General features: G+C 35.0%; 1 protein-coding gene across 3 annotated transcripts in view; it reads left to right on the top strand.

The window, feature by feature from the left end:
- Positions 1-13243, top strand: part of AFF4 (ALF transcription elongation factor 4) — a 95461-nt gene that overhangs the window by 19376 nt on the left and 62842 nt on the right. For 2 of the 3 annotated variants that reach the window (XM_081292299.1, XM_081292297.1), the window contains exons 2-3: positions 9407-9533; positions 12381-13163. In XM_081292299.1, coding sequence (XP_081148425.1) covers positions 9411-9533; positions 12381-13163 — 906 coding nt within the window. In that variant the 5' untranslated portion in view covers positions 9407-9410. Of the gene's footprint in view, positions 1-8908; positions 8992-9406; positions 9534-12380; positions 13164-13243 lie in introns of all 3 variants that reach the window. The other variant, XM_081292298.1, reaches the window with a different exon arrangement.

Genomic DNA, 13243 nt, shown 5'->3' with positions numbered 1-13243 from the left:
AGGGACTAAACAGGTGTAAATCTAGATGAAGGGAAAGAAAATATTCAGAAACAAATAAGAGGCTTGGAGAAAGTATTGACACTTTATGACAACTGCAGGGAGGTTTGTTATCTTAATATGCAGAGATTGAAGAAAGTTTAGGAATGGCCTGAGGGTAGAGTTTGGGAGTAAGCCTGGAGGACAAGGAGGCCCCTGAGGGGACTTGAAAATCAGTAGAGTTAGGATACACAGTTTAATATAGTGTTTAATCTAAATCTTATGTTGTGTTTTCTCAGTTGAGATACAAGTTGGAAAAGCATAGTTATCACTTTCATTTTTCATGGACAGACAACTTGAATAGATGATTCACAAAAGAAGAAATACAAACAGCTAGGTCACATGTGGAAAGGCTAATGCCCTCAAACCTCTTATCAGAGAAATTCAGTGGAATGCAGTTGACTCTTGTAAAGTTAAGAAACTTCTGTGTGTCATTTGTCATTTTATCTTATCTCCTGGCAGGTGCCCAGCAATTCTAGTTAAGCTCATATATTTGTTGAATAAATGAAATAAACAGATGACACTAGTTTTTTTTTATACCTCCCTCCTTTGGTACAATTTTAAGGCTCATTATACTTCCATTGAAAATGATATGGTTAAAGGGCAATTTTAAACCCTGTTAGTGGGATGGTTAATTCACTGATAAAATGGTATAACATATACTCTTGACTCAGCAATTCCACATATAGGAATTTATCCCAAGGTAAAATAGAGTGTGCTCTTATGGGCGTTCATTATGGTATTTGTATTACTAGATTCTGGATACAACCCAATTATCTATGAGGTGGTATCTGGTTAAATATATACTAACGGTCATTAAAAGTATGAGAGGAGCATTATGTGTATCAGTGAGGAATTTTTGTTGTTTATTAAATGAAATAAGACTTAATATGTGAAATAATCTCTACAACATTTAAAACATGTGAACCAAGTGCACTGGCGCATACCTGTAGACCCAGGTATTGAGGAAGCCAAGGCAGAAGAAGGATCACTTGAGCTCAGGAATTCTGGATCGGCCTGGGCAATAGTATATTGAAAACCTTTGTCAAAACAGAAACAAAAATAGAAACTATACAAAAACGTGTATGATTATATTTCTCTTCACGTTGTTAATAGTTTATTTGGAGGGAGCGAAATTTTGATCCTTTTTTCTGCTTTATATTTAACCATAGTAGAGTTTGTTTGTTTGTGTTTGTTTTTTGAGATAGGATCTAGCTACATTGCCCAGGTTGGCCAGAAACTCTTGGGCTCTAGTGATCCTGCTGTGTCCCTGGGACTTGGGACTGGCACACACTACTATACTTTTCTCAGTAGTTTTTGAACATACAGCAAGAATTAATTGTATAATGGGAAAAACTGGACGATTGAGATGTATATTTCTTTTTAAAAATGTGTAGGTGGAGAGAGGAGGGTTCTCTTTATTTACATTTGTAAGACTAACCAAAACGTTTACTGAGGACCAAGAAAGGTTTATCTACGTCAGGAGACAGTCTACTTTCTGTGTAGGAAAACTGGATATTCAGGTTTCAATTTTCTTGTGCTTCCCTCCTGAGAATTTTGAGTTATTTGTGTATCTGATTTTTTTTTTTTTTTTTGTGGGGGTGGTGCTGGGGATTGAACTCAGGGCTTTGTACATGTGAGGCAAGCACTCTACCAACTGAGCTATATCCCCAGCCCTATCTGATTCTTATCTATATCCTCTATTTTATAGATAAAATAGAGGATATAGATAAATATAGATTTATTTACTCTAAATAAATAATTAGGGGCCGGGGATGTGGGCTCAGTAGTAGAGCACTTGCCTAACGTCAAGCACTGGATTCCATCCCTGGCACCACATAAAAATAAGCAAATAAAGGTATTGTGTCCATCTACAACTAAATATATATATATATATATATATATATATATATATATATATATATATATAAATAAATATATATATATATATATGTAATTTATGATTTGTAATTTTGGTAATATTTAAAAAAATAATGAGCTTTTATCTATTGCTTTTCTGTTTCTGTAACTTTCATTAGAACCTGTGTGTGTGTTTTTATGTAAGTTTTGTTTTATGTAAGTTTTGTTTCTAATTCTAGTGTTAGCCAAGAGAAAAAAAATGAAGTTTTATGTATTTAAAAAAATTTTTTTAGCTGTTTATAGACCTTTATTTTATTTATTTATATGCGGTGCTTGGAATCGAACCTAGTGCCTCACACATGCCAAGCAGGTGCACTACTGCTGAGCCCCAGCCCCAGCCTGTGAAGTTTTATTTTTACTTCTTCTTTTTTTTTTTTTTTTTTTTTAAATTTTGAGGCAAAGTCTTGCTAAATTACTGAGGCTGGCCTCAAATTTGTGATCCTCCCACCTCAGCTTCCTAAGTAGCTGGAATTATAGGCATGTGCCATCATACCTGGTTTGAACAGTTTTAATTATAGCATTAGCCAAAAGAAAAGTGAACAATTGAATAAATATAAGGGATTGGTTAAATTAAGTTGAATAAATATAGTTCTTTTGTTCCTCTTATCTTAGCTCTTAGAATCAGATGCACTGCTGTATATGGAGTGTGTGTGTGTGTGTGTGTGTGTGTGTGTGTGTGCGTGTGTGTGCGCGCGTGCGCATGTGCATGTGCACAATGGCTTTTGGCCATTTTTTTTTTTTAAAGAGAGAGTGAGAGAGGAGAGAGAGAGAGAGAGAGAATTTTTAATATTTATTTTTTAGTTCTCGGCGGACACAACATCTTTGTTGGTATGTGGTGCTGAGGATCGAACCCGGGCCGCACGCATGCCAGGCGAGCGCGCTACCGCTTGAGCCACATCCCCAGCCCTTTTGGCCATTTTTTAAAAAATTTTTTTCAGAGATGGATCATTCACATTATGTTATGGGGTGTGTGTGTGTGTGTGTGTGTGTGTGTGTGTGTGTGTGTGTAAGACTGCATCTACTTTTTCTCAAATGAAAATATGGAAATTCCTTCAAGATAATTGACAAAATCTGCCTCATTTTTTTTAAAAGTTGATAGTTTATTATATGGATGGACCATAGTTTATTTGACTCTTCCTGTTTGATTGGGCTTTCAGTTATTTGCAGCTATTCTTCCAGTAAAACCATGCTATAGTAAATAATCCATGTTTTTAATTCTGTGGGATATACTGTCAGTGAGGCTGCTCAACTGAATAATTCATCTGTTTTTTTTTCTGGTTGGGTTTGAAATCTGCCTTCATTATTTTTTTATCTTTGGCACATTAAAAAAGTACTTAACTCTTAGTTATTGTTTTTATTAAGTGAAATAATTGTCACAGTTAGATTTGTTAACTATCAAAATTCCACGTGTCTTTGAATTTATTTCTGATCTCTATTTTGTTTTACTGATCAGTGTGTTAATTTCTGGGCACTATCATGCTATTTTGATAACAGTGATGGCTTTATAATAATTTTTTTTAAAAATATTTTTTAGTTGTAGATGGACACTATACCTTTATTTTATTTGTTTATTTTTATGTGGTGCTGAAGATCGAACCCAGTGCCTCACACATGCTAGGCAAGTGCTCTTCCACTGAGCTACAACCCCAGCCCTTTATAATAAATTTATTGTTTAGTGTAGCAAAGTATTTTTGTTTCTGTTCTCTCCCCAGTACTTTCTGTTTACTGGTCTTTCAGGATTTTAGTAGATGCTATGACATATTTACTAAGTAAATAAGTAATAAATATTGAATCTTGCTTTAGAAAAAGTTGGGGGGATGCTCATTTAGCCCAAGGAAATTGATTTTTGGTAATGGTGTGTCTCCTAGTCAGGCATGGTATTGCAGTGTAACTTTCTCAAGTGTAGTAAATAATGATTCAGAGGAGGAATTGAGGAAAATTGGATGATCATTGTGAATTTGGAAGGGCAGGATAAGGGTAGTTCAGCTTAAACATGAGAGAAATTCTTTAGGCCTGAGGGGAAGGGGTAGAGTAATAGTAAATCCCGAGAATGAAAAATTCTATAAAGACCTCTGGTGTTCTAATTCATAGACTTTTATCACCTTTTTCCTCCCACCTTTTATTTCAAAAACTTTCAAACTTGATAAGGAAAGTATAATGAATATCCATCTACTCTTTACCCAGGAGGACCAGTTTTAATAGCTTTATTGTAATTGCTGCAGCTCTGTTCCTCCTTCTCCTTTTCCTCTTTCACCTCCCCCCACCACACTTAAATATACTAGATATATATATTTGGACAGTCTGAACCATTTGAGAGTTGCGAACATGATGTGTCACCTGTTTGCTCAGTATGTATATGCTAAGAGTCAAGGACAAGCTCTTGCATAACCAAATGTGGTTAACATAGTTAAGAAACATTGATAAGATATCTGAAATACTGTCCATATTCATATTTCCCCCAAGTTTCCCAGTAATGTCCTTGAGAAGCATCCTCATGCAGAATCAAGAATTTTGGAAATGAGAGGAGGTCATATATTATATGTAGGTTTTAATTATTTTTAATGGAGAAGTAATCTTCATCCCCCTTTCTTTTCTAATATCATGATATTGTTATTTTTTAAGAATTCAGGCTAGTTTTGCAGAAGGTTCCTCAAATTAGGTTTATTTGTAGATTACCTATGTGTTGATGTGTCTTTAGTGCATCACTTTAGGAGATATAATGTAAGTTTCTCCCATATTAATATTTCATCTCTTGGTTAATTTAGTGTTTACTGTATTTCTCTATTTTAAAGATTTTTTCTCTTTATAATTAATTGTCTATGAGGTGATACTAAATGTCCTATTTCCCCAAATTTTTCATTCAATGGGTTTTTGATGCCATCATTGATGATTCTTGCTTCAGTTATTGCTTCAGTGACTGCAAACAGTGACTTTCTAATCCTTTTATTTCGTCTACATTTGTTATTTCATAAAAAGGGTATTTCTTTCTTTTTTTAATTTTTATTTTACTATGGTTGGGTAGTCAGGGATTCTTTTATTTTTCAGTTCTTTTCATTCTTCATTTTGATGTGGAATTTTTTTTTTTTTTTTTTTTTTTGTACTTGAGGATTGAACCCGAGGGTACTGAACCACTGAGCCACATTCCCAGCCCTTTTTTTTAATTTTAGAGACAGAGTCTCACAGATTTGCTAAATGTCTCGCTAAGTTGCTGAGGCTGGCTTTTAACCCGCAATCCTCCTTACTTAGCCACCCAATCCTCCTTCCTCAGCCACCCGAGCTGCTGGGATTCCAGGTGAATGCACCACATCAGGCTTGATATAGAAATGTTTTTTAAGACCAGCAAGAGCCCCCTCAGGCTGATTCCTGTGCCCTTTTGTTATGCCGCTAACCTATTTTTGAGCATTACCTTCCCTGCTGCAGCCTGGTACCTGCTATTTCTCTAAGAAGTTCTCTTTCTTTTTAGTGGAGACTGATGTTAGAAATCAAAATGCAGGTGTGGGAGTTTCTCCTTTCTGTTGGATATCACTGTATTTATACTTTTCCAATGGATAGAGCAATAAGTGTGTGTGTGTGTGCATGTGTGTGTATACACACACATATGTATATGTCTACATACACACGTATATGTATGTGTGTATGTATGTATATATGTGGTGTGTGTGTGTGTATGTACACAAATGGATAGAGCCAGCGAGATACATACATACATACCATACGTGTGTGTGTGTGTGTGTGTGTGTATTATTTTATTTTATTATTTTTTGAAAAATTTCTTGTAGTTATAGATGGGCAGAATGTCTTTATTTTATTTATTTTTATTTGGTGCTAAGGATTGAACCCACTGCCTCACAACATGGTAGGTAAGTGCTCTGCTACTGAGCTACAGCCCCAGCCCTATATATGTTATTTTAACCTACAAGTTCATAATGCTACTATCCCAGTGTTCTTTTTCCTCCTTATTCTATTTATTTCTATTTTCTAATAGTAAGATCTGTGATTCCTTTAAACTCAATTTTCTGTTCATTTGCTCAATTGTAGCAGTTTCATTGCTACACCATTATCATTACCAGCACCAAACCTACTAAAAAAAGTTGAAGAGTTCTTTGAATTTTTTTTCTCTTCATAGAGTATTGTTTATAATTAATGTGTCCTTTTAACATAAATACTTTGTGTAGGGACTTAAAACAATTTAAGTTAAGTAATAAAAATATTTAATCTTGGAATGAGGATGTAGCTTAGTGAGAGAGCACTTGCCTAGCATGTGAGACCTTTAACTCTGTCTCTAGAACCACCACCAAAAAGCAAAAACAAAAACAAAAAGCTAGTTCCACAGATTTTGTTATGATGTAACAGTGTGCTGATTTTAATTGAACCTATTTCTGTACACTAATTGCAAGTGTCCTGTGGGATATCTATAAAATAGTTTTGCCACCAAAGCAGAGCTATACTTTTCTAGTAATCTTTTTAATTTTTTTTTTAGAGAGAGAGAGAGAGAATTTTTTTTTAATATTTATTTTTTAGTTTTCGGCGGACACAATATCTTTATTTGTATGTGGTGCTAAGGATCGAACCCAGTGCCACCCGCATGCTAGGCGAGCGCACTACCGCTTGAGCCATATCCCCAGCCCCTTTTCTAGTAATCTTGAGTTGAGATTACTAGAATTATTCATGTGGAAGCAAACTTTATTTTTTAAAATTTATTTTAGGCAGAGATACTGATGTTCAGAGACACAGGAGGAAAATATGGAATTCATAAATTATATACAAAAAATAAGTCAGAAAAGAAATAGTAAAATCTATAACCGGGGTATTTATTCTTATAAGCAATCAGTTTCCTGGCAGTCTTATTAAAAGATGGAATATTTGGGCTGGGGCTGGGGCTTAGTGGTAGTGCACTTGCCTGGCATGTGTGAGCTACTGGGTTCGATTCTCAGCACCGCATATAAATAAATAAAATAAAGATCTATCAGCAACTTAAAAAAAAAAAAGTTGGAGTATTCAGTTCCATGACTTCATTGCTTCAGAAAATAAAACATTTTCTTTGGTGTTAAATTGCAGAACGAGTTTTATTCAGGGAATCGCATCTATTTTTACAACAAAAATGCAGTATCCCTCATTTTTTTTTTTAAGATGGGATTTGACTGAATTGCCCAGGCTGTCCCTGAACTCTTAGGCTTAAGCCAATCTCCTGCCTTAACCTCCAAAATAACTAGTACTATGGGTGCTTACTATTGCACCCAGCTTATACAAATATTTCTTGAAGGATTATTTTAGCGCTGTTCAATTATGTAATATTAAATCATATTTAATATTTAAGAAGTTTTCTGATTTTTTTTTGTGATGGTGATAATTCAGCTCAGGGCCTGGTATATGCTAAGTGCTTGTTCTACCACTGAAATATACTTACATTTGATTTGTCAGTATTTGAATTTAGGAAATTTAAGGAAAGTGATAGTTAACACGCCCTTTAGACTCTGAATAACTTTGTAGCATTTAAAAAAACATTTAGTTTTAGATGGACACTGTTTTTAAATATATGTATGTGTATACATACATGTATATGTATTTGTAGATGGACACAATACCTTTGCTTATCTATCTATTTATTTATTTTTTATGTGGTGCTGAGGATCGAACCCAGGGCCTCACACATTTGAGGCAAGTGCCCTACCACTGAGCCAGAACTCCAGTCCTGGACACCTTTATTTTATTTATTTCTTTTTCTTTTTTTTTTTTTTTTAAAGAGAGAGTAAGAGACAGAGAGAGAGAGAGAATTTTTTAATCTTTATTTTTTAGTTTTCGGTGGGCACAACATCTTTGTATGTGGTGCTGAGGATCAAACCCGGGCCGCACGTATGCCAGGCGAGCGCGCTACCACTTGAGCCACATCCCCAGCCACCTTTATTTTATTTGTTTATTTTTTTATGTGGTGTCGGGGATCAAACCTGGTGCCTCACGCATGCTTGGGCAAGCACTCTACCACTGAGCCATAATTCCGGCCCAATAACTTTGTATCTTGAGTGCACCATAGTGAAAAAGGCCTAATTGAAATTTGATTGTTAATGATATAAACTGAATTAAAAAATAAAAAATAGATGTTATAAACTGTAATAGTTGGTCCAGATATACTGAAGGATAATATGTTCTTTGCTTTTATTCTCTGAATACTTAAATGTTGATGTTTTATGTTATTAAAGATTCAGTACTATTTACTGGTTCTGTAAGGTTCTAAAGATTAGGAAAATCAAAGAAATCATATAGTAGTTCTATATCTTGTAATAGCTTATATTCTTATTAGAATATTATTCAAATAAGAAACAACTTGAATACAAGTTGAAATACTTAGAACATTCTTTCTCTTTGACATAGAATTGCTTCACTTGTATGAGTCTAAATTGTACAAATCAGGAAGTTTTATTTTTGGCTGTTTGTCTTCATGCTCTAATGACTAATAAAAATCCTTAAGGGTATATTGGTTCTGCTGGCCATTCTGATTTTATAATTTTAGTTTCCCTCAGTCTTGATTGCCTTTATTTTTCTGATTTGGTTTAAAATTGTAGGCTAGACATGCAACAGGTTGTCGTCATCTTCTTCTTCCTCCTCACCCTCATGTCCCTTCTCCTCCTCCCTCCTCCCCCTCCTCCCTTTCTTTCCCCTCATCTCAGGGTTTGATAGTCTTTTTCATCATTGTCTATTTAACCAAAATCCCTACTGCTATAAATAAGCCATTTTCCTTGGTTTCTTCTATTGCAAATACAGTATACTGCCAGGATTGTAGAAATGACGCTCCCATTTTTTCCACCATCTTAAAGAACTTTTCCAATACAATTTTCCATTATAGTTACTAACAAAGTTAATATTAGATTCTGTCAATGAAAGCCCTCAGTTTTGTCGTTTATTGAGGTGTTACTTGAAATACTAATATATTTAGAGCAGAAATGTCGTTTTTTAGGGAATCTAGAACAACAGCAACAAACTGCCATAAGGATGGACCCCAAGGAAGCTGTGTTTGGGACAGAAAGAAATCAAGATAAGGTAGATGCAAAGTAGAGAAAAGAACTGAACCCTGGGGGGAGGCGGTGGTAGATGGGTTCAACTTTTAGGACCACAAACACATCCACATCCACACACACACACACACACACACACATACACACATACACACACACACACATCCACAATTGATAAAATTAAGTGTTTTATTTTCTTTTTTGATAGAGGGCATGGGTTCTAATATACTGGACTAGTGTTTTTTTCTCTGGATAGCGTGGAAGACACTTGGTATTTCTTGATAAAAATTATTGCCAAAACCCAACTTCAGTATTCATTTCTGTTATTACTTGAAAGTCAATAGGGAATCTCTGATTCTAGTTCGACTTACAAAATCAGTTCAGAAAATTTAATTTTTGCTTTTGTTTTTGTGATGTAAAAATTGTGTTTTTCTTCATAGCAACATGAACCGTGAAGACCGGAATGTGCTGCGTATGAAAGAACGGGAAAGGCGGAATCAGGAAATTCAGCAGGGTGAAGACGCCTTCCCACCTAGCTCTCCTCTCTTTGCTGAACCATACAAAGTCGTAAGTTATCCTTCTGAATGTTTTTTCCCCCCTTTATATAACATTTTTGCATTTAAAATGTTTTAAACTCGAGTGTTTGTATTAAAAAATAATTACTATTGTGAATACCATTTTACATTTTTTCCTTTTCTTCTAAATAGAACACACTTTTTTTAAATAAGTTTTTTACGTATAATTTATTGCATAAATTACACAAAATAATTATCATAGCTTGAAGAATTCACTATCCTGTACTCTTAAAAATGTGGTGTGAGGGCTGGGGTTGTGGCTCAGTGGTAGAGCACTTGCCTTGCACATGTGAGGCACTAGGTTCAATCTTCAGCATCACATAAAATGAATAAGTAAAATTAAGGTATTTGGTTTATTTCTAACTGAAAAATATTTTTTTAGAAAAATGTGGTGTGAATTGGCTCAAACGTTTATCTCTATATTTGTGGCTAGACAGCTGACCATGGGCAAGCATTTTACCCTTTGAGCCTTGAGTTAAAATTTTTTCAATCAACTGTATTATCTACTAGTTCCTTTGTCAAAGATGATTTTCATAGATGCTTTTTTTCTCTCTCTATTTCTTATTATTTACTTAGTTTACTAAATTTCATTGATTGTGTGTTTGAATAAATTCTGTCCTCCATATCAGTTTGGTTCTTTTTCTGTTATTGTAAAATTCTCTGATTTTTTTTCTTTGATTATACCTAATGCTTAATTAACTATCTGACTTGTATAAAAGCATGTTGTCAGAGGTGTTCAATAAATTAAGTCAATTTTTATTACTGTCATACTGTACTTGATTTGAGATTACAAAGAATACTGAATATTAGCACTTCTGATGACTCTAGTATGACTTTAGTGATGATGGATGTCTCTTTAGCATTTGCTTTGACTTTGGATTTCCTTTCAACATTTTTTTTTGGAAGGGGCTGATACTAGGACTTTAACCCATGGGTGGCTTTACCACTGAGCTATACCCCCAGCTCTTTTTTATTTTTTATTTTTTTTAATTTTTTTTTTAAAGAAAGAGTGGGAGAGAGAGAGAGAGAGAGAGAGAGAGAGAGAGAGAGAGAGAGAGAGAGAATTTTTTAATATTTATTTTTTAGTTCTCTGTGGACACAACATCTTTGTTTGTATGTGGTGCTGAGGATCGAACCCGGGCCGCACGCACGCCAGGCGAGCGCGCTACCGCTTGAGCCACATCCCCAGCCCCTTATTTTTTATTTTGAAATAAGGTTTTACTAAGTTACCAAGGGTCTCAAGAGTTGCTGAGTCTGGCCTTGAACTTTCATTCCTCCTGTCTCAGCCCCCCAAGTCACTGGGATTATAAACTGCTACTGTGCCTGACTGAACTTGCATTTTAAAGGCTTATGTTATGTGTAATTATAGTGGTAGATTATGAGATTGAGTGTTGGACTTTTTTCCTTATGAAATATTAAAAGTAATAACATATCTTTGGTTTACCCCTGTAATATTTGGTGTTTATTCAAACCATTTATATACTTTGTTAAGCTTTTTATCCAGAACTTTTAAGGATTTTTCCAATTTAAAGTCATACTGATGTTATTTATATGAGTGTAATACAAACCTAGTTTAGGGATTTGGGGTTGGGGATTAAATTAGAAATTAAAGGTCTATTGAAAAAATTAAGAGTTTTCTTCAAAATTTTTGAATCATACTACCATTTATTTTGTAATTATACTATGAAGAATTGGATTTGTTTTCTGATCCCAATGTCTGTAAGTAGTTGTTTATCTACCTCTCTTGTTTATTAATAGGGTCAGATTTTTCAAGCAATCTAAAGTCATTACTGATATTTGCCAGTCTCCAAATAAATAGAAGTGGTTCAGTCTTGATTTCTTTTTAATATAACCAGTTAACTTTCTTCAATATATATGGATGTGAAAAAAGTACTAAAGCTTAGATAGATATCTTGGACCTTATTACTAACGAAGAATAATTCTTTGAAATTTTAAAGTATTGACTTTATAAGTTGGATTATTTATTGGTCAGTTAATAGCCAGAATTTAAAGCTTCATCATCGGAGTTTCTATGCTTAAATGACCTTTTTTAAAAGTTTTTTAGGTGGACACAATATCTTTATTTTTTAAAAAATTTTATGTGGTCCTAAGGATTGAACCTAGTGCCCCATGCATGCTAGGCTAGCACTGTACCACTGAGCCACAACCCCAGCCCCTTAAATGACTTTTATTAGCTGATAAGTCACAGTAACAGAAGGAATTAATCTTTTAAAAAAATTTTGTAGTTGTAGGAGGACAGCATGCTTTTATTTTATTTGTAATTTTTATGTGGTGCTAAGGATTGAACCTAGTGCCTCATATATACGAAGCAAGGGCTCTGCCACTGAGCTACAGACCCAGCCCGAATTAAAAATTTTTAAAAAAATACTTGTTTCTGTAAATTTTGGTTTCTGCTCCTAACTATATAACATTGAATTATAAGAAATATGATGTTTTCTCAGACTACTAAAATATGAATGTTAGCTTTTATAAATTTTTTTACCACCTTTTTTTTTTTTTTTTTTTTTTGTGGTGTTGGGGATTGAACCCAGGCCCTTATGTATGCTGGGCAAGTTTTCTACCACTGAGCAATATCCCCAGTCCAGTATTCTGTGTATTACTGAATGTCCAATAGGATGTTTGTATTTAACATGGTCATTTTCAGACATTTTTGATGCATTGTTTTTCACTATCGAATTTATGCACTTGTTAACTAAGGTGTGAGGTGAAGTCTCCCTTTGAAAGTCCCTTTCTATTTGAAGGTTAGAAAGTCAATTTAGAAGCATATTTTATTCCTGATTATGCTAATAGTGTATTTAATTTTACACTTTTTTTGCAGACTAGCAAAGAAGATAAGTTATCAAGTCGTATTCAGAGTATGCTCGGAAACTACGATGAAATGAAGGATTTCATAGGAGATAGATCAATACCGAAGCTTGTTGCAATTCCCAAGCCTACTGTACCACCGACAGCAGATGAAAAATCAAACCCAAATTTCTTTGAACAGAGACATGGAGGCTCTCATCAGAGTAGCAAGTGGACTCCAGTAGGACCTGCACCCAGCACTTCTCAGTCTCAAAAACGGTCCTCAGGCTTACAGAGTGGACATAGTAGCCAGAGGACCAGTGCAGGTAGTAGCAGTGCCACAAATAGTACTGGCCAGAGGCATGACCGTGACTCATATAGCAGTAGCCGGAAAAAAAGCCAGCATGGATCAGAACACTCCAAATCACGATCTTCTAGCCCTGGAAAACCCCAGGCTGTTTCTTCATTAAGCTCTAGTCATTCCAGGTCTCATGGGAATGATCATCATAGCAAGGAACATCAGCGTTCCAAATCACCTAGGGATCCAGATGCCAATTGGGATTCTCCTTCCCGAGTACCTTTTTCAAGTGGGCAGCACTCAAATCAGTCTTTCCCACCTTCGTTGATGTCAAAGTCCAGTTCAATGTTACAGAAACCCACTGCCTATGTGCGGCCCATGGATGGACAGGAGTCCATGGAACCAAAGCTATCCTCTGAGCACTACAGCAGCCAATCCCATGGCAACAGCATGACTGAGCTGAAGCCCAGCAGCAAAGCACATCTTACCAAGCTGAAAATACCTTCCCAACCACTGGATGTAAGTCACATATTTGGAGCTTTGAATATTGTTACTATGTGAAATAATTGACTATGAAATAATGAGTGAACTTGAGTTGT

Source organism: Spermophilus citellus (assembly GCF_964194105.1).
Source record: "Spermophilus citellus genome assembly, chromosome: 1".
Taxonomy (NCBI): domain Eukaryota; kingdom Metazoa; phylum Chordata; class Mammalia; order Rodentia; family Sciuridae; genus Spermophilus; species Spermophilus citellus.
This window is presented reverse-complemented; position numbering and strand designations above follow the sequence as displayed.